This window comes from Colletes latitarsis, chromosome 14, assembly GCF_051014445.1.
Source record: "Colletes latitarsis isolate SP2378_abdomen chromosome 14, iyColLati1, whole genome shotgun sequence".
Classification (NCBI taxonomy): Eukaryota; Metazoa; Arthropoda; class Insecta; order Hymenoptera; family Colletidae; genus Colletes; species Colletes latitarsis.
Window position 1 is genome coordinate 18,740,477 of NC_135147.1, and position 21,304 is coordinate 18,761,780.

A 21,304-nucleotide genomic window follows, 5' to 3' on the forward strand; every position below is an offset into this window, starting at 1 on the left:
GTCCATTTTTATTCCTTATACCAAAGTACAAAAACTGAATAGTGTCACGGAACCTTAACTACCAATTTTCACGAATGTGCGAAAGAAATTACCAAAGTTATCCTTGCGCTGGCGAGTGCCGAAGAGCCGGTCACGAGACCAGTATTATACCAGTCCAACCATAATCCACACGTTAAGCATTCGACTGTTGGCACATTTCCTCGCGCACGTGGAGCAAGAATTAGTACCTGTTTAGCAAGTCTATCCTACAAATCCTTTAATAATATTGTGTATACTCTACCCGCGATAAAAAAGAATTGTATACGAGGAGTGACGGTGTTAATTCGGCTAATTTCGTCGAGTCAACTATACAGCACGTTTTTCAGTACTTCAACGGTCTCGTCGTTTACTTTTTGCAAATTTATTTCCGACTCCGTCACGTTTCACTTTTCCCTCGTAGCTCGACAGTCGGAGTAAACTTTGTGTTTATCGTTTATTTCAGGATCGCGTTTGTCAAGATCAAAACAAAACAGGAAAATTTACATCAAACAAGCAGTTGTTTTAGAACTCAAGCCTGGATAAAATTGTATCTTAATTATTGTGTTTGAGCAATTGGAAGTGGCTTTAAAAAAAATACGCAAACAAAATACGTCCTCTTGGAATTGTGCAACGAAAAACGAGTAATTTTGAAACACGTTCGTCCAGAAAATTTCAATACTCGTCGCGATATTTCGAAAGCAACACCAACGGTTTGAAATCACGCATGACTCAGTGCGCATCGCGCGCGATAAGGAAAAGCTTTGGTTGTTCATTACGTCAGGTGACTAAACACTTAGGTTTATCAACGATACGAGGAAGTTCGTATTTCTTTTTTTTTCACTCGAATCCGAACGCTCGATGTACGGCACTGTAAAATGGAGAGCTGAGTGTACATCACATAGGCGCACGAATGCATTCACGTACATGTGGAGACACGTACACGTGACTGAAAGCCAGCCAATGAGTCACCTCTCGCCACTCAACGCGCGCGCGCGCAACACACACACGTACACACGCGAGTACACGAGTACTCATTGGCAGAGGGCTTCCACTTTTTCGGGAGGATCGATGACGAGTTTTCCATTGATAAGGACGATATCGCGAAAAGAAAGGCGTCAGGTGGCTGACCGTGTAATGGTCGCTGTTCCTGGCAGGATATTAACCCTTTCGTTACTTAATAAAAGGTATGATTTTAAAAGTGACTCAAAGTGATCAAATTTAACTATATCTGTTATAAACAGTCCAGAAAAAACATATTATAAATGTATAGTTTTCTTTAAACTCTTTCCTAAATTCTTAAAAATTTTAATGCACTTCTGAACCACCTTGTGTAGAAGTAATGGTAGCAAATTTTAACTTTTTCCGTTCGCTACCAAGGTAATTGAATGTATAGAAATTAATACATTTCGTTCCACTGTACGCCATGACACCGAACACGTGGGTCCGTTACGGTCACAAAGAGATCGTCGAAGATGCCGCGTTCGACGCTCCAAGTTTATGACCTATTGTTAATTAAAGAAACGTGTACTTATGGTCGTAAACCTGATCGATTCAGACAAGTTTAATGAAAATATGGTACGATTCGCCACGCGACAGAGGCCGACTCTCGGAAGAGTCGCCTACTGTCTGCAGAGAAACGTTCGTGGCTGGTGAACAGATGTCTAGGGAATTAAATTTTTCTTGCAGACGTGCACGATAAGTGTATATCTCGCTTTTAAGAGGCTCACGGTAGTAAATATGAGTTTTTTTAAGGCTCAAGAAAACGTAGTCCGCAACGCATAAGGCGCTATAATAATTGCTTCTGTGTGAAGAACTCTAGGGTCACTGTTACGTAACATCAGATGTCTAGTGATTGCAATATCGCTAATAAAATGTTGTAACAATTGATTCCATATAAAAGGTTTCAGAGTCAATCTATCGTAACATCCTCAATTTAGGTTAATCTAATGAAACACTCTAACGTTTGCTTCTATACAAACAATTTTAGAATCATCACTTTGTAAGAGCGCCGGTATAGGTAGAGTTAATAAAATACTATTGCAATTGTTTGTTCGTACACATATCTGAAGTCGTTATTGTGACATCATTATTTTAGATTAGGATAATAAAATGTTGGAACAATTGCTCCTATAGATATAAAGAGTTCTAAAGTCAATGTTCTGTAACATTGCCAATTTAGATTAGATTAGATTAATAAAGAATTAGAATAATTGTTTTTGTATAAAAAATTGTAGAGTCGATGTAAGTTGGATTAATAAACATTGTTACTATTACATTGTTCTATAAAGATATACAAAGTTATTTCTGTAACGTCTTTCATATAAATTACATTAATAAAATAGAACAATTGCTTCTATATAAAGTATTATCGTCAATCAAATTCCGTGAAATTCGCGTCGACAGAATAAGCAATAATGGCGTCACCTGTCTCTCGGTCTCGTCTGGTTTTACGACACGGTGAAAGTTCACGTGATGGTTATTTATACGTATTCTTGAGAGTCGTCATTGTATTTCCGATGATATTTTATTTTTGTCGTATCTCACCATCGTCTATTTGCGCGATGTATCAATATGGCGCCATCCATACTCCGTTATTATCGTTTATCGTGTCTTCTTTTCCTCTTTTTTTCATTTTTCTTTACCCGTAAGCAATTTTCACGAACGCGCAATCATAAATAATTCATCATACGCTCGATTACCGAACGATATTTTGCGACTAGAAGTTTCTTGCGCGTTCGTGTAATTAGTGTGTACGTTGCGCTTTTTAAAATCGCCTCGCGTCTGTTAATTTTGCTACATTCTTGCATGCTGCGTCATGCTGATTGGACCGTAAACATTCTCAATATGCGAACTATAGTATTAAATAGCGATAGTGTTAATTTTGCTCCGAGTCTTTGATCCTGGAAAATTCGTTTGCTCAGCAAGCTTAACGCATTTCCCTCGAAAACCAATTTCATCGAACGCGAAAAGGTGTTCCGTTGAATCGCGAGCCAATGTTGTGCAGACGTAAACTGTTTTTTCAGGTGAACATGTACAAAAATCATACCCCTGATTCATCGATGGTTCTCCTTACACGCCCGAGTCGCGTCTATTTCAGTTTCTTTGCTTAGATTTCCATCTTACGTCGCCGTTTGCCATTCATTTTCATACAGGAAACACCAAGGAACTAGCAAATAGAATTTCAAAACGAACTGAAACAAATCAGCCACGTACATTTTCTTTCATTCCTTCCACGTTAAAGTATTATATTTACTGGTATTATCGCGAGGTCAGTTACCAGGAAGGTTCTGAATTTATTACGAAAACGAAGGTTGTTTTTATGAAAAATCACCTTTCAACTCATATCGATGTTTCTTTATATATCGATGTATAATTTTTTCCACACGACAAAAGCAATTTCGGTTGTTGAGGTTAGTTGATTTAGTAATTGCGATTCTCCGCGGAACACCTGTTCAGATCGAATGGAAGATCGGTGTTCCACGGAACACTGTTTAGGAAACGCTGTCGTAGACGACCAATCTGGATGCTCGCAACCTAGAGGCGTCTATTTTCGTCCGCTCGTTAAATAAATATGAATGTACACGGTGACACCGTGGCGAACGATTTATCGCCCCGCTGCCGATAATGCTCGACTCGAATCGCAGGTCACCATTACCGATTCAGAATATAAAATCGTGCGTCGACGGCCGTTCTATTTCGATACCACGAAAAAAGGGCACGCGAACGTAAAAGTGAAATTATAGGCCCGGAAGGACGGTATGAGGAAGCTCTGACTCGAGACTAACGGACGATTTCAATGTGTCATAAGCCAAAAGTGCTTTTCAGCTTGTGACAGAAAGCGAAGCATCTCACAATATATTCATGGAACATTTATATTCGTTCATTTGTATTTTAAAATAAAAAATATATAAAAATGCTTAAACGTATGTTACTTTGAAAATAAAATAAAAAGAAAATTCTATCGATTCGAAACTCCCGCTTTTAAAAACCTTCTCGTCGTCACTTTTGTTTGTTTTAAACTTTCATAATTGTAACCGTTTATATAATTGGAAATGAGACAAATAGCGTTTAAAACGCGTTTTCTTTTTTCCCTGTTTGGTGCGTTGCCCAAATCAAATTGTACAAGTCAAATTTCACTAAAGATTTCCACGCGTGTGCGCAGATGCGCGGAACTCGCTAGCGCGTGGTCATCCACTCCACGCCAAAGATAGACTCTGACATCATACACAGAAGCATCACTCGGGTCGAACGAGCGATAAACATGCTTGCACGATGCCTCTGCACACGGAAGGTTTACGTTGCCTGTTAGAACTGTCTCAATTGACATCTTCCAATGCACCCGGCCAACGCGTCGACGATCGCGCGCGCGTAATCTCCGCCAAAATAGCGAAAATGGCGGTCAGAGGCAGAGACGGTCGAACGATTTTGTCGCGAGACAGGCGTGGTTTCGAGAAAATACGCGCGTCGAATGATAATCGAAATTTTGTGGCGCAGTTTCGCACATTGTTACGTCTGAGTTATGTTATTTTCAAGTCGGATGAGAAATGAGAATGATTCGCGAAGGGCTGCCAAAATGGCGAAAATGGCGAACGGAGACACGAACGATAGACAAGATTGGAAATGAATAAAAGTTTTAGATTTATTAGTGTACCAGCTTTTGTCCAAAACGCAAAGAGAAATTAGTTTATTATATTGTTAGTTAAAAATCAATCTCTGTGGAAAGAATGTTAATTGAAGGATAATCACAACCTTACAATGTTGTTTCCAATTTGATTATACCCGAGTTAGGTTGTTTTTCGTCTGGATGAGGTACTGTGGAAATACTTCCAGCGAAAATGGCGGCGGAGGCAGAGGTGGTCGAAAGGTTATGTCGCGAGATAGGCATTTTTCGAGAAAACACGCGAATTGATGGATAATCAGAATCATGTGATGTTGTGTTGAACTTTGTTATGACTAAGTGAAGTTACTTTTCAGTTGGATAATAAAAGGTGAGCAGACGCCATTGAATAGTTATGTTCTAAAATGGCGACTGTAATGAAAAAGAAGAAATCGAAAGGTATATAAATTGATCACAATTTGATAAACTATGTGAACAGGAAGAAAATTACAATCATACTGTTACAAATTACTTTTGAATGGAGTAAATTAGTTATTACTGAGTTTGCCATTATGTGAAGGGTACCAAGTTTAATTTAAACATTGATTGGCTCCGAATGAAACGTTACCTACATCGGAATCGAATAAAGCATCAACGATGTTATACTTTCTTAAAGAATTGATTAGTTTCCTATAGAGTTAACTGCAATTATAGTCGAATGGCGCATCAAAGTATAAGAACTTTTCTTTTAGCCTACATCTAACAGAATCTTCTCTTCGATCTCGATTCTACAAAAACAAGAAATCTTCTCTACTGATCGCTTGTGAATTAATTGAGACGTCGAAAGTGTCGAGTCAAAGTAAACTTGGCCAAGGATAGCCAATCAACTTCTATCGTAGAGAGCAATTTTCTTTCCATCGCCCTTGATCCTATAAATATTATGGCGCCGTATTCGACGAAAGTGACACTTTATCACGAATAAAATTAACTCCGAGGCGAGAGGAACGGTGTGATTTTCTCAATTTCACGACAGCCTCGAGTTCTCTTCTTGTTTGTCGCGTATATCAAGCGATTGCGATTTACACAGGCTCAGATGCTCAAGGCTTATGGTAGTTCGTAACACTTGCTGCTATATTGATAACGCGCGGTACACAGCCGCGCTTGCGTGTAAACATATGTCTTTGTGCTATCAATCTGACGCCACGAAGTGTGGCAGATAAAAGGCAGATTCGCAAAATCACGACGAACAATCGCCATAATTCTACTAATAGAGATTATTATTTTTAACCCCTTGACGTACGATTTAATTCCAAATAATTTTTCAAACGTATTTTAATTTTGTTTAAATTTGTTCGTACAAGGCATGGCCACGAAAAAGAATCGATTTGTTTTACGAATATCTCGTGAATATAAAAATCGATTTTAATATACAGGGTGTTCTGCCACCTCTGGGAAAAATTTTAATGAGAGATTCTAGAGGCCAAAATAAGACGAAAATCGAGAATAGCAATTTCTTGATACAGGCTTCGTTAAAAACTTATTAACGTTTACAGTTCCGCCCGTACTGAATTTTTTTTTTTGAAAATGCACAGGATTTCGGGAGTATGTCTATTGGCCAAAAATTATTGTAATGGTCCCCCAAAACTGAAAATAATTTTTTTAGAAAGATTTAAAATTTTTCAATTTTGTTGAAAAGTTTCACACCTTCTCAAATTTTTTTCTAGAAAATGGGTAGGATTTCGGGGGTATGTCTATTGACCAAAAATGATTGAAATTGACCCCCCTAGACAAAAATATTTTTTTTAGAACGATTTGAAATTTTTCATTCTTGTCGAAAAATTTAGGCAGCTACCCCCTGTCGATTTTTCTTAAAAATTCGTTTTTGATTTTTAGTAATTTTGTTTGACGCCCTATAGAAAAGTTGTCTAATACTTTTTTGTAGGTACCCATGAGCTCTACTTCAGAAAAAAGTTTCATTGAAATATATTCACTATTGTAGGAGTTATGGCTGTTTGAAAATTGGACCATTTTTATGGGGTTTTTCTAACTTTACGGGGTCAAGGAACAACTTTTCGAATATTTTTAGAATTTCTATATATTCTACACTAAAATACGCGTCGTTTGCGTTTTTAAACATTAAAATCGGCCAATCCGTTCAGAAGTTATGACATTTTAAAGATTCGCATGAAATTTTAGGGAAACATTTCAGACCTCACATTAGAGTTTTGTTTAGGAATTTTTTTCTCGAAAATGCGCAGGATTTCGGGGGTATGTCTATTCACCAAAAATGCTTACAATCGACTCCTGCAACTAAAAATATTTTTTCTAGAACGATTTGAAATTTTTTTTTTCGCCGAAAAATTTGGGCCCTATCCAAATTTTTTTCTCGAAAGTGCGTAGGATTTCGGGGATATGTTTATTCACCAAAAATGCTTGTAATTGACCCCCGCAACTAAAAATAATTTTTTCAGAATGATTTGAAATTTTTTAATAACTTTTTAAGGAAGCCTCAATCAAGAAATTGATACTCTTAAATTTTTTCTTATTTTGGCTTCTAGAATCATCCATTAAAATTTTCCCCAGTAGTGGACGAGCACCCTCTTTAAGACTTGATGACGAGTGAGTAGATTTATGAATGTGAAACTTGACATCAAGAACTTCTAACGACTCAAACCCATTATTGTACGGTAAGAAGTTAAAGAAATCTATATTATACGATTCAGTTATAATTGCAGTTTATAGACTCTGAAAGAGGGTCAATGAAACACCGAAACAAATAAATATGTACAATTCACTTGACACAGAAAAACTAATGTCTGCATTTCTATAGTGCCTAACTATAGAACAGCTATAACGATATTCAAGTAATCCAAAGCCTAACTAGTATCCACCAGTATTTGCGTTGACAGTGATACCAAGTACCTGCCATTTTGGAACACTCGATTCTCCCAGTTAATTAATGTAATAATCGCTCGAGTTCCTGCAAGGTGTTACAAATTATTGCAGCAATAAGAGTCCAAAGTTACACGCTCGACTCTTCGAGCCCAGGTTGCTTAATCGCGATACGATCGCTCTGAAAAATCATCGAGCCAACTGATCGTTCGCCGGACGATGTCGCGAAATCTGTCCGGTGCGATCGTACTTTTTCCGCAAGAATCGCTTCTTTTTTCCAGCGGAAAGTGACGGGCGGGAGCCACCGATACGAAAGACAGCGGAATGCCGTGTCTGCGAGCGCCTGGGCAGATAGAAAGTGGTTCTCGAACTGGAGTGGCGTCACACACAACTTGACTCACCGATTCTGCGTGTCGCGCGACGGTGGCTCGGCTTACTTACCCAACCGTCGACCGCCGGTATTTATATTTATGCCGTTGACCAGACCCGCTCGTAATACTATTTCCGCGGTAATTACGTATTCGAGCCGCGTCCGAGTTTCATTACGACAAGCGTCCGATCGATGGTTCGCGAATACGACCGATGGCGGACCCGATACCGATCGACGCACCGTACCGATACGATACGATGTTAACACTAACAATTTGACGCATTCAGATTCTAAACCTATCGTTACAGAACTCATAAATGTTATTTTTTGGCAATTTATGTTAAATTTAATTGATATGACTATACATGGTGTTCGGCCACTCCTAGGAAAAATTTGAATGGGAGATTTTAGAGACCAAAATAAGACGAAAACGAAGAATACCAATTTGTTGATCGAGGCTTCGTTAAAAAGTTATTAACGTTTAAAGTTCCGCCTGTAGAACGGCAATCTGCGAACAGCTGCTAGTGGTTCTCACTCAGAAAACTGTAAGACTGTCGATACGTCACTGATAGAGAACCACTACTACAGGCGGAACTTTAAACATTAATAACTTTTTAACGAAGCCTCAATCAACAAATTGGTATTTCTGATTTTCGTTTTCTCTAACTAAAAGAAAAACTGTATTTTGATGTAACTGTCAACACACTGAATTACTATAAAAATACGCGCAACAGGTGAACCTAGTGTTAAAGTTAGAGCGCGATAGCTCATCAACTTTTATGCATTCGAATAATCAACGAATCTGTTCGATTCCTTGATCTAGATATTCGTAACAGTTGAGCAATGTATTGCAATGTCTGTGTACAGGATGCGTTATTATTTAAATATTAAAATTCAATCTTTCACTTTGGGAACACTCAAAAGTCCATCCGTAGTAACCTACAAAATATTCGGGCGTTAATCTGATTTAATAATCAGCCTCTTCGATATCGCTCTACGTTCTTTATCGACTTATCGATACACGAAACGCAGATAGTGTTATTGAAATTAATAGGAACGAAAACACACTCGACGCGAAAAAAAGATCAATAGAAATGACGAAACGTCGACTTCTCTGAGCGTAAATATTGATGTGCTACTTTCATGGAAGACAAATGTACGCATACTCCATATGTGATACGTCGTCTCCTTGAACAACATCATCGATAAATTGATAATCGCTCGTTGACGCAAGCGGCGTGATCTACGATCAAGCGTATGAATTGTCATCGTTAGGAAAAAGAAACACACGACATCGTGATCGCAACGTTCGAAGAACTGGCGTTCGTTATTTTACTAATATACGCGGAGTTTAATAAATCGAAAACAAACTTTTCTTTCGTGATATTCAAATTCAATTTTCCCGAAAACGAGGTCTCGTAGTATTATTTTTTTTGCAGTATTATTGCACGCAGATCCGTCTCCCGGCGTTTGCGTGAGCCCGTATCTGTATAAACAACGGTAATCCCCGACAGAATCTTACTGCAGCAAATAACTTTATCGAAACGCAAACGAGAATGCACCGCGACGGAAAATTCTCTAGAGACGGGATCCAGCAACGGAAGGGGGGCACAGGAAGATAACGCACTCACCGATCGACGCGAATTTGAATCTCTTGATCCTTGGCAGAGTGGCAGTAGTGCAGGCACGCGCTAAGGCTGGCATTGCGCTGTCTCTCTCCAACAACGTGTTCGGTCGCGACGAGTTGGACGATGCTTCCAGTTCTGGAACAGCGGCTCGTTTGACTGCTCTTTCCTCGGTGCCAGTCACCTCTACGGCTAATGAACGTATCCTTCGTTGACGCCTGTAATCTCGTGACGTGTACGGTGTGTCATTAAACCGTGGTTCATCGTGTGTCATTTGCTCAACGAATTGCAAAATTTTGCGCGATAACGTGACGCCGCGACGGTTTTTAGAAAGGTGGCCATATATCTCTTATAGAAAACCACGGTATATTTGCAAAAATTTTGATTAGAAATTAGGAATGGGTTATTTTGACCAGATTCAGTAGTTTTAATGTTAAGAAGAAATCTATCTATGAGGTCTGTAGACTTTGGAAGGAATACACAGCTTTGGTGTAGCTTGAGAATAAAAGTATTACAAATAAATGAACATTTGTTGTATCAATTTAGAGTGAATGGTAGATACGTTGAAAGAGATTTGAATGCGTCTGTAGGGCAAGTTTCCAATTCTCAAGTCTCAAGATTCTTGGATATCAGCCTGCCACAGATTATTGTAACAAACCATTGTCAGATGCACGTGGCGCGAGGCTGTCCGAGAATCCCAAAATGATCTCGAAAACGCGAGGTCTTCCTTTCCTCGAATTTGTCTCGCTTGCCAAGGAATCATCTTCGCGAGGAAACATGGGAAAAGGGATTGATGGAATATCTCCTGTCGCCATTGTTCCTTGGAATGTGACATTCGTCGAAATGCTTTTACTACCCGAACACAGAACGATTCTCCTGTTTATTTCTATCTTACTCCTCGATATTTTTTCTTCGACTTCGTTTCATAACTCGAACGATAGTTCGTAAAAATTTTAACGTTGCTTACGCTGCAAATGCGAAGGAATGCAGTGGCCCAACTTCCGTTTCAAAGTCAGCAGTTGCTTATTCGACAATCGGGCACGACTCCGTTGAACCGAAACCCGTGAAACGAACGGTTTCGCGTATTTTCGGCGAAGTAACGACCTCGAGACGAGATCCACACGACGCGAAGTTGGATCGACATTGAGGCTACGTTGCACGTGAGAAGCAGATGTTCCGTTGCCGAACAATGAGACGATCGGAAATTATTCCAGAGCGCAGTTGCATAAACGTTTCTGCGATTTGGAATTCCTATTCGGGTGTTATGACACAATGGTTGGTCACGCGGTCCGTGTCGATTGATTATTCATTGTCCTGCTGTTCACTGTCAGCGTTAACCGCGATGGAAATCAGCGATACGGGGACGTCGGTGTTTGCACGCGCTTCTGCCTCCGGTGATAACGCCTGACGTCCTAGTTTCGCGATCTTCTGATTACCCTTTGAACCTGGACTCTATTTTCTAGACTTTGTAGCACTTGGTTTGTTTTAAATATCAGTGACTCGGTTGAGAGATACGCATTATAAAACGATGACGTGCTATGATGACCGTAATGTAAGCTCGCCAATACTAAATACTTTAACAGCAATGCATACAGAGTGTCTCGTGAGGTAATCGACAAATCATTTCAACGCGATCGGCGGGTCGTTATAAATTGCAAAGGTCTGATACTGATAATCTTCATCGCTTCATGCAACGAGGAGCAAGATTCTGCTCGAGGTTAAATAGCCACTAACTTGTACAGTATCTGTGGTATAAATTACGAAATGTATAAAGACAAACGTTTTTTTTAAACAGACCCTTTGTTGCATTCCCACACATCCTTCAGTGACCTGAACTATGACACTATAGACATGTAACATCGAGTAAGTTTGGAATGATTCCACTAAAAGACATTATCTTAATTTCCATCAACATGTTCATCAGTTATGATAGTTTAACCTCTTCAAGGATACTAACTCATATGTGTATATTTAGTATTTAAGTTATTTTGAATACTACATTATAATAGTAACTACTAGAGTTATGAATGAATGTTTATAATTAAATTTTCCAATAATATCACATGGCAGCATTGTCAGAAAATTGATGGACGTTGTGGATGAATGTCAATTTGCATTTTTGTTTATTAGGAACAAAATAACTAACCTCCTGAAGAGGTTAAAAGAATACCACTAAGAAAACAGGATTTTACGTTTAAATTAATTCCAAGAGTGAAAGGTCCCGATGTGATTTAATATAAGAGGGCAAGCCAATTATAAAATACTGATGTTCGCCACTTGTGTTGTCTGAGAATGTGTCGATACGAACGATCATAAATCATCCAACGTGGACGAAGCGTCACCCTATTTATCACTATCACTCTTCGTCCACCCGTGGGATCCTCGACAAAGCCACGCAGACCAAATGAATATTCTGCTGACGCGGTTTTCCCCGATCGTCGATTTAATGACACACGCAGAGTCCACGCGAAGAACGGAAGATTCGATCGAGAAGATTCTCGCGAGCGAACTTACTCATCGACGACGGTCTCTTCACGGATGTCCCGGCGAGCAACAGCCCCGACGATGGTTTACCACGATGGTTCACCGCTGACTGCGCCGTGCACGGGCCAGCCAGGGATATCTTAGCGCTCATCCTTGTGGTAGCTACCGATTCCTGCGATCCTGACTCACGTACCGGGAAGTCGAGCACGGAGGTCGCGCTGGCATACCTCCTCGTTAAATCACGCCAGACCTTCTCGCCACTATTATTCGATGGAACCGGCCGATACGTCCGTTGTACCTCCGTCGGTCTCGAGTCTGCTGATCGAGGATCTGTAAAAGGCAACCATGAGAACGTATTTCAGAGGGAAATCCATTTTAGGTAGGCACGTCTCGCGGTGACTTTAACTTTAATGCGAGTTCAGAGCGTTCGCTTTGTGCCCTTTCACTGGCGCCTGTCGATGCCCTGAAACGATCTATAGTAAGATCTGCGGTAATCGAGCCACGAGCTTCGTATAGAACGCAAGAGGCGAATATTGTATTCGGATGGTACGATTTTAACCAAGAACAAATAAATTTTATCAATTTCGATCACTGAAACTTATTATTACTCTACTCAAACCTGAATTCTAACCAGGAGGTCGAGATCGGTCATTTTCCAGGTATTTTGTTAGTCTCCAGTTTGGCTGTCCTAGTCGCCGTTCAGCTTCGAACAGTAGGAGCTACATGATTCCAGCTCGACGGTGCTCGTGGCGCTGAAATCTCGTCAGCCCGATCTGAAACGAAAACGGATCCTTGTTATTCACGGCACCAGCGACGTGTCGTTCGAAATCACGATCGCGAATCATGCGGCGGTTCGACGTATTCCTCGAATCGTGATCGTCACGGCGCGCAGCGCTTGTTGATGTTTACCGATTCGCGAACGCTACGTCGCGCGGAGCCTGAATCACGTATGTACCGGGAAGTGGAAAATCCGGAGGTCGAGCCCGCGACGAGGCGTCTTTAAAATCACGACGGACCTTCCATTAACGATCGTCCGCCAGAATCACCATACTCGACGGATTAACCCTGGACCAGGCTTCCAGCAGCTCGTTTTTTGCGTACCCGACACGTAGTATCCCGAACCTACCGACTTCCGCCACTTCCAAGAACGTTTTCGCGTTGGCTGTTTTCATTATGGAAATATTTTCTCAGCTGCGATTTTTGAGAATGTCGTTGCACATGATATTATACACGTTGCGATAATATTATCCTTTTCGAAATGCTGCGAGCAATCGCTTCAGATGATCGGCTTCATCGTAGAAGGGAAAACACAACTACGTACGTTTACAGGGCGTTCGGACACCTCTGGGAAAAATTTCAATGAAGGATTCTAGAGGCTACAATAAGACGAAAATCAAGAATACCAATTTCTTGATTGAAGCTTCGTTAAAGAGTTATTAACAAAAATTATTGTTAAAAATTATTAATAAAATTTGTCCACCTACACGAATTTTTTTCATGAAAGTGCGTAGGATTTCGGGGGTATATCTCTTCACCAAAAATGGTTGTAATTGACCCCTGAAACCAAAAATAATTTTTTCAGAACGATTTAAAACTTTTTATTTTTGCCGAAAAATTTAGGCACCTACCACCCCCTATCGATTTTTATTAAAAATTCGTTTTTGATTTTTAGTAATTTTGTTTGACGCCGTATAGAAAAGTTGTCTAATACTTTTTTGTAGGTACCTATGAGCTCTACTTCAGAAAAAAATTTCATTGAAATATATTCACTATTGTAGGAGTTATGGCTGTTTGAAAATTGGACCATTTTTATGGGGTTTTTCTAACTTTACGGGGTCAAGGAACAACTTTTCGAATATTTTTAGAATTTCTATATATTCTACACTAAAATACGCGTCGTTTGCGTTTTTAAACATTAAAATCGGCCAATCCGTTCAGAAGTTATGGCATTTTAAAGATTCACATGAAATTTTCGGGAAATATTTTTGGTCAGACATTCTATTTTCGGTAAGGAATTTTTTTCTCGAAAACGGTTAGGATTTCGAGGGTATATCTATTGACCAAAAATGATTGTAATTGACCCCCCTAGCTAAAAATAATTTTTTCAAAATGATGTGAAATTTTTTAATTTCGTCGAAAAATTTTCCGGTCATTATGGAACTTTAAACGTTAATAACTTTTTAACGAAGCCTCAATCAACAAATTAGTATTCTTGATTTTCGTCTTATTTTGGTCTCTAGAATCTCCCATTCAAATTTTTTCGAAAGGTGGCTGAACACCCTGTATAATTTTAGATCGAAAGAAAAATGGGCAGAAAACGAAGAATAAAATTGTCTCGTTCGAGAATTCGTTCATCAAGAAATCGACTTGAAGAGTTCATTAAGTATGCAATGGTGTGCGATTTAGATTTTAGTGTAAATAGAATTAGCGGGTATTGGACAGACGAGACAAATTAAAATGAACAAAATTTATCTTTGATTTTCGATTTGTCTTTTCATGTATTTGCAAGAAACTTGAAATGGTCGATGGCTCACTGAGAGAGGTATGCGACTTGCCAGTGGTTCGTAAAGCAATTTCCCTGACTCGAAGTCCCAAGGGAAGCCGAAGAAGAAGAAAGAAAACCTTCTCTACCCCTTTAACCTCCGGTCACCCTGAAGAAACGAGCCAAGCAGTTAATCTTTCGATCGTCGAGTCCCGCGTGGCCATGAGAGTGCGGCGGGTCATCGCGAACAATGTCCCGGGCGGACAATTTTGCGCAAGAATAACATCGACGACGGAAAAACACGAGGGACAGCTGCCGGGAGCGCGTTGACTCCTTTGACTCACGACGACGGCGACCGGGCACCGAAGGACCTTGAAGAGGGAACAGGAACTCCATGGGCTCCGCGCCAAGGTGAACCAGAACGATACGTCTCTTTGTCCCTAATTTTCCTGCCGTATTAACAACGTTCTCGCAAACCTATCGCGATTGTTGCTAAACATCCAACATCCTTAAAGTGTCCTTATTTATTTTTTTCGTAAGGAATTAAAAGTTCTATTGTACTAGACTTTCAAGGATACGAAGAGAGACCCTTAAACTATAGGAAAATATTTTTTTAGTCCATTTTTTATTATCTTTTATTAAATAGTAGTTAGTTTTTTTTTTACTTTGAAAAATTTTTCTTCAAAATGCTACAGTTTTCTAAATTGTCCATATTTTTTGTTTAAAATAGGTTCAGTACCGGTGGAAACCAATCAGCTTTAAGACAATTTTTCGTTTGTTAGCTGCCACCAACTACGGTTAACATCGTTGGATAGGATTAAAAGACGTAACTACTATTTAATCAAAGATAATAAAGGTGGACTAAAAAAATATTTTCGTATAGTTTAAGCATCTCCCTTCATGCCCCTAAAAGTCTTGTACGATAGAACTTTTAATTCTTTACAAAAAAAATAAAAAAGGAGCACGAGAATCCTCCTTTAAGATTCTGGTTGAACGTACGTGTTTGAGACATTGGGCGAATTTTGTTTCAAATAGTAATTTAAAAATAATTATTTCGAACAACGTTACTTCGCAAATAATATATTTCAATCGATCTTACGTTGTTTATTTCGACACTTTGATGATTCAAATATTCGCGTATAGAATTACAAGAGATGAAAGTGTAGAAAGTTTGGAAAATTTTACACAACCACGCAGAAGATAACTATACCTCGCAACATAATTATACTTGTTCTCTCGTTTTCTCCGTTGACTTACATTCTTTCGTACTGTGTATATACTTTCGTGACGCAATAACAACGTGCTATTATCGTCATTATCATTGCGCGTGCGAGGAGAACTCAGCTTGCAAATACAAAGGACACTAACCCTTAATCACTGTTGCGGCAACCTCTACTTCGTATATGTGCTTAGTACACAAAAGTAACACGGTTTATTTATTTATTTATTTACGAGAATTAAACCTATTTTATACAAAAAAGAGAGAACCTGATTTTCAAGTTACAGCCATTTTAATTATGGAACTGACCACCTCACAGGCACATTAAAAATATTTGAAATATAGTACTCTTATCAAAATAACGAATTATAATGAGTCATTGCAAGATATGAAAAACTGGTTCATAAATAGTTAATAAGATCGCGCCAGTTTTATAACAGCGTTTTTGCTGCGTCCCGTCAATTATGCACTTCGATATTTCTCATATTATTTGCTTTTATGTAAACGTGTCCCATTACTCGCGTGATAAAGATTAAATCAGTGGTTTCTAAATCTTTTTAATACGTAGATATTATTAAAATTAATTTTCTACCGAGCAACGACCCAAATTATTATACTGCATAATTGTTTCCTAATCTCGCGGCAAACATATTGTAAATCGGACGCAAAAATGGACAAGGAGTAATCAGGAAGGAACAGTCCGATAATAAAACTCGTTATCAAGATTGAAATCGTGTCGAGTCACGAAGATAATCACGGAAGACCTTTCGGAGCTTCCTGTTGGCCACCGTGACGGTGTCGTTGAATCGAGAGAAAAAGACACTGCGAGCAAATATTGTCCACGGCGAGGGAGCAACGCAGAAAGAACATAGAAATACCGTGACTTCTACGGTCCCCCCACCACTATGCTCCGTAGTATGCCGCGTATTTAAATAGAATTCAAGCTTCAAGGAGAAAACGCAAGGCTGCGGCAAGGACTCAGACTGTTTCATGCCTCGCGCCGGATCACTGTCACTACCAGCCTACCAGAACAGGCTCGAAGGCGGCCGTCTAAACGCCCGTTTCAGCCGCGAAAGTAGCTCGTGCATAATTAATTTGGTTCCCCAGGCGGTCTTTTCACCGTTTTGCGTCTTTTTGCTTCCTCGATTTACCGTTCTAAATAAATATCCACCCTTGGAAATAGTTTGAGTTCGGTAGTACTCCATTTATTTAAATTCCATTTGGCCCGAATAAAAGTTCAGTTTCAGAAATCTTTAAGAAAGGTTAAGGAAGAATTTTGTAAGGAGAAATGTTAATATTGACTTAGAAGTCTCTGTAATAAGGACAGGAAAGTCTTTTGAAGCTTTTTTCGAACGTCAGACGATATCGAACGCACGGAATTGGCAAGATGGCCATGCGCGTAGAGCAATGGCCGCTGAAGATAGAAACGTGCGAGCAAAACTTCATTTACAGATGTAAATATACGTTTTGGAAAATAGCGATGTGAAACTTATTTGCTCTTTTTATGAAACTCTATAAGCCAGTATCGTTACTTCGACGATATTGAAACTTCAAAATTTTGACTTTTAATTCCAATTTAATAGCCATATGTTTGATATCCATATTTTCAGTAGGCTAGTTTTAAATATACTTTTGTTATTTTTAACTTCGTAATGATGTTTCGAAAAGAAGATCGCGATAGTGCTGGTCGATAGATTTTCCAACGGGAAATTGGAGCACGAAATACGCGTTAGTGACTCACATTTCCATCTTATTTTACTATCAACGATTCCGTCGTAGCCGTGATCGCGATTACCATCGGGATGCATATTTTTATCGTCGCACAACGATATCGAACGACGTCGGGCATAATTCCAGACGAATCAATACGCGTTGTTTCCCGCGAGCACCGAAGACAAAACTGTTGCCCGCTATCGAGCGAGAACGCTCACGTAACCAAACGCTGTGAGCACACCTTAAGGCTACTTTACAACGGAACGGTGCCACTACCGCATTACTAGCTATCTACATTGCCGCAGCCAGTTCAACCAGGCTATTATTTACCAATACTGTTATTACCGCGTCACCGACGCGAACTTCTTGCCTCGCGTTTGATTTACCGTCTTAATGAACAACGGAAACCTCGACTCGAGGCGACTGCCAGAGACAATTGGAAACGTCCCAAAAAACTTGACCTATCGCTTCCTATCTAATAATTTAATACAACAACTGTGTACAATAACGATTTGGACTGTTGCCTAGCAAAGTCAGGCGTTATACGAATAAATCTGTATCTAGATAAGTGGACAAGTAAAACAAATCCGACAGAAGACTTCTTAAAAATATGATTACAAGAATTCCAAAATTCTAACGATTACCTATATAATCGTGTCCTTAATGAAATTCCCCTTTGAATTACCCACGTTTCTCTATGTTAAAAATTTCGTGCTCTCCCCTGGGATTATAAAACTCCTCCCCTAAGAGTAGCAAGTTCGATTTTGGTGCACTGGTTTAGAACGTATTAAATTTTCTCGCTTTTAATAGCCAAATTTGTAACCAAAGCAAGGCAGTAGCGAATGCAGTTACGAGCTACAGCCTCGATAAATCTGTCTGTTTACAAGCAGTAAGCCGCTGTATAGCTCTTTTCGAGGGGTGGAATTCCACGATTAATGGGTTAAGGTGTTCCGCGTATCTGTGGCCCGCATCTGGGCCCACGACACGCATTCACCAACACACTGCGAGGAATCTATTCCTGTTGGCGTATTGAAAGGCGTCTCTCGGCGAACGAAACGCGCGCTAATTTCCATTCGCAAACGAACCCAGTCGATGAATTATGCAGCGATGGCTGGTTGATTGAGTGGCGTGGCGTGCTCGTCGATACGTGGACGGTTTCCCCCGTTCGCGCTCGATTAGGCAAAAAGCTTTTGCGGAGGAACTGTTACCGCCCTGAAAATGGGGATTCGAACTCAACCGAGCGAATTTCTGGCACTTGTGCTTTGACCACGAGCCTGGGATTCCCGGTTTCTCGGGATCAAAATGGAGTTCGTGAACCTCGGTCGTTAGTTCTCAACCTTGTATTAAAAGTTTGACCAAAGTTTGAAAACTGCATCGGTTCGTGTATGGAGCTTTAGTTCAAATGTCCAAAGTATCTTATACACTGAAACGAACTGATTAGTAACTGATTCTGTTCGGTTGATGAACCTTCTATAACTTAGATTATATTTGGAGTATAGATAAACACTAATAATAAATTTTATAAAACACAAACTTCCAAATATATTCAATTTGGTATAAAAGCTTGTAAAAGAGTAGTTAACTAAGTTAACGGTAAATTCCTGGAGAGGATTTGAAGCAAATGATCGTTTTTAAGATTATTAAAGCAGTTCAGTTTGAAACTGGAACGATAAAGGAATTTTTCAAATCGTTACTGACCTACAGTGCTAAATATATTAATGACCAGGCAGTCACGGAAGACCTTCAATCGCCTTCGAAACTTCTAACCATAATAGTCCGACGTCACAGTTCCAACAATAATTCTGACATCATCTTCGTTTATCCCTCCGAAGGCAACATAATAATTAAATCGTTCTAGTTCCGCGGTGACCATATCGTTTACTATTGGACTGCGCACGTTGATGCAAATGGAATGTATCGAAACATGCAGAAAATGTTCTGCATGCGATTTAATTAATTGCGCAGCGTCTGATCTACGAATCGATCGACTTGAGCAATCTTGTCTAGGCAAATCAAGAAGCCTATTTTTTAATGCATTGTGTACTAATGTCCTATTTAATAAACATTAATTTTACGAAACTAATTTGATACTTAATTGATTAAAATAAATTATATATTATTAGTTATAAGGTATTATAACTGATGTCAAGGTGATCTCAATGTACTATATAACCTTCAGACGACCTTGATCCACAAATCATTGTACCCTCAAGTGTTAGTATACACACAACTCCTACAGTAAACAAGAGGGTTGTCTTGGAAAATAGACCAGTATTTTCCAAAGTAGGGAGCGTGACCCCTAGAAGAGGCAAGTTCCCCTAGAGGAGGGGAGGACGTGAAAACCATTTTCAATGTAGAGTAGAGTAAAGTGGATGAGTTAAACATCTCTTGTTATTAATAGTAATATTGCAAATAAACAATACCACTTTCCAACCCACTAATCTTTTTCCATTTTTTCCTATACAGTCCATTACATATGATACTAAATATTTCAAATGGAAGAGTCCGTCAATATTAATAGTTTCACTAGTTCGTTGAACGATTTGTGTGTCAGAATGATAAATAAAGAGAGTTTTCTCGACCCCGTGACTGTCGCGCCATCTTAATCTCGAGTTCCTACGTCATCGTTGCGAAAAGATCGCATCGTGGGGGGTATACCGCAGCAATTAGGGTGGCATACGGACCATATTACCAACATAATCAAATCACATGGACCCTTGCAGCTTCGTCATGCCCGTTGACAAGGCTACAAAGGGGGATGGCCACCCTCACGAGCCCCCCAGGATCTCCGGTCGCTGCCTATTGGCCTTGTACGCTAGGTTGATTCATCTGTTTGCTTTTTATTATCTCACCGACCACCGAAAGGCACCGTGGCTATGCCGTCGAGGGTGGTGTTAATCAATTTACGAGATCAGTCGCGGAGACGACGAACGCGCGCATAAAGAATCATTCGGTTACCCCCCTTCTGTCTTAAACGATTTTCCATCGACCGTAAAGAATTATGGAATCTTTACTTCCAGTCAAATGGAACAAATATAAATTAAATAATACGTATATGGTGCGAAACTTTCTTAAATTTACTAAAATTTATCAAGGAATACTTCTTTGCTTGCATTGTAAAATTATGTAGAATTTGTAAAAATCTCATGTCAGAAAGAATTTCAAATCAGAAAGTATTCAACAACTGTCTATAAAAGGAAAAGTATCATGGAAACTTTCTTTCCATCTGCCTCTTATGGCCATGAAAATTAAAATGAACTAGACCCTCAAGCCTTTGCTTCGAATAATGTCACAATTCTTGAACAACTTAACCAATCGCAACACTTACATTAAAAAATATTTCCATATATTGATATTAGCTATAATTATATAACTTACGCTGACTCCCCAATTTCACTGACTTGTATATGGAAAATTTGGTATCGTAGAATTATATAATCTATTGGATAGTTGGAGAATAGCTTGAGTCGAGAAAAACATTTCCACTTGGTGGAAAGGACTTCAAAGAAGCGACGAATCAAGATGACTGGAAACTTTCACAAAGAGGAATTGGCTACCAGGAAAAAGTAATTGAGGTTTCGTGACCCCCACAGTGAGTGGGTTTAACAATAGAAAGGATACCGACTATAAGAATCCCTCTAACTTCAAATCGTATTGAAATCGAAACCCTAAATAACTTCTGACTCGATGGGTGACGCATTAGGGTAAAATCAAAGCACCTCGAGCAATTTCGTACCTTCTTATTTGTATTAGATTCAACGAAACCAGCGCAGGGAAAATATAAATGTCACGAAAATACTGAAACGATATTACATTCAACATCCAAAATCAAAATTATTTATCTCCAATACCTTTCTACCGCGACAGTAAAGCTACAATTACTTTCACAAACTCGAAACCTTCA

At 39.4% G+C, this 21,304-nt stretch overlaps 1 protein-coding gene across 3 annotated transcripts in view; it reads right to left on the minus strand.

The window, feature by feature from the left end:
* LOC143350132 (uncharacterized) overlaps positions 1-21,304 on the minus strand; it is a 100,503-nt gene that overhangs the window by 78,850 nt on the left and 349 nt on the right. For 2 of the 3 annotated variants that reach the window (XM_076781993.1, XM_076781994.1), the window contains exons 2-4: positions 12,606-12,759; positions 12,017-12,316; positions 9,509-9,694 (exon numbers count right to left, since the gene is read on the minus strand). In XM_076781993.1, coding sequence (XP_076638108.1) covers positions 9,509-9,694; positions 12,017-12,137 — 307 coding nt within the window. In that variant the 5' untranslated portion in view covers positions 12,138-12,316; positions 12,606-12,759. The remainder of the gene's footprint in view (positions 1-9,508; positions 9,695-12,016; positions 12,317-12,605; positions 12,760-21,304) is intronic. The other variant, XM_076781995.1, reaches the window with a different exon arrangement.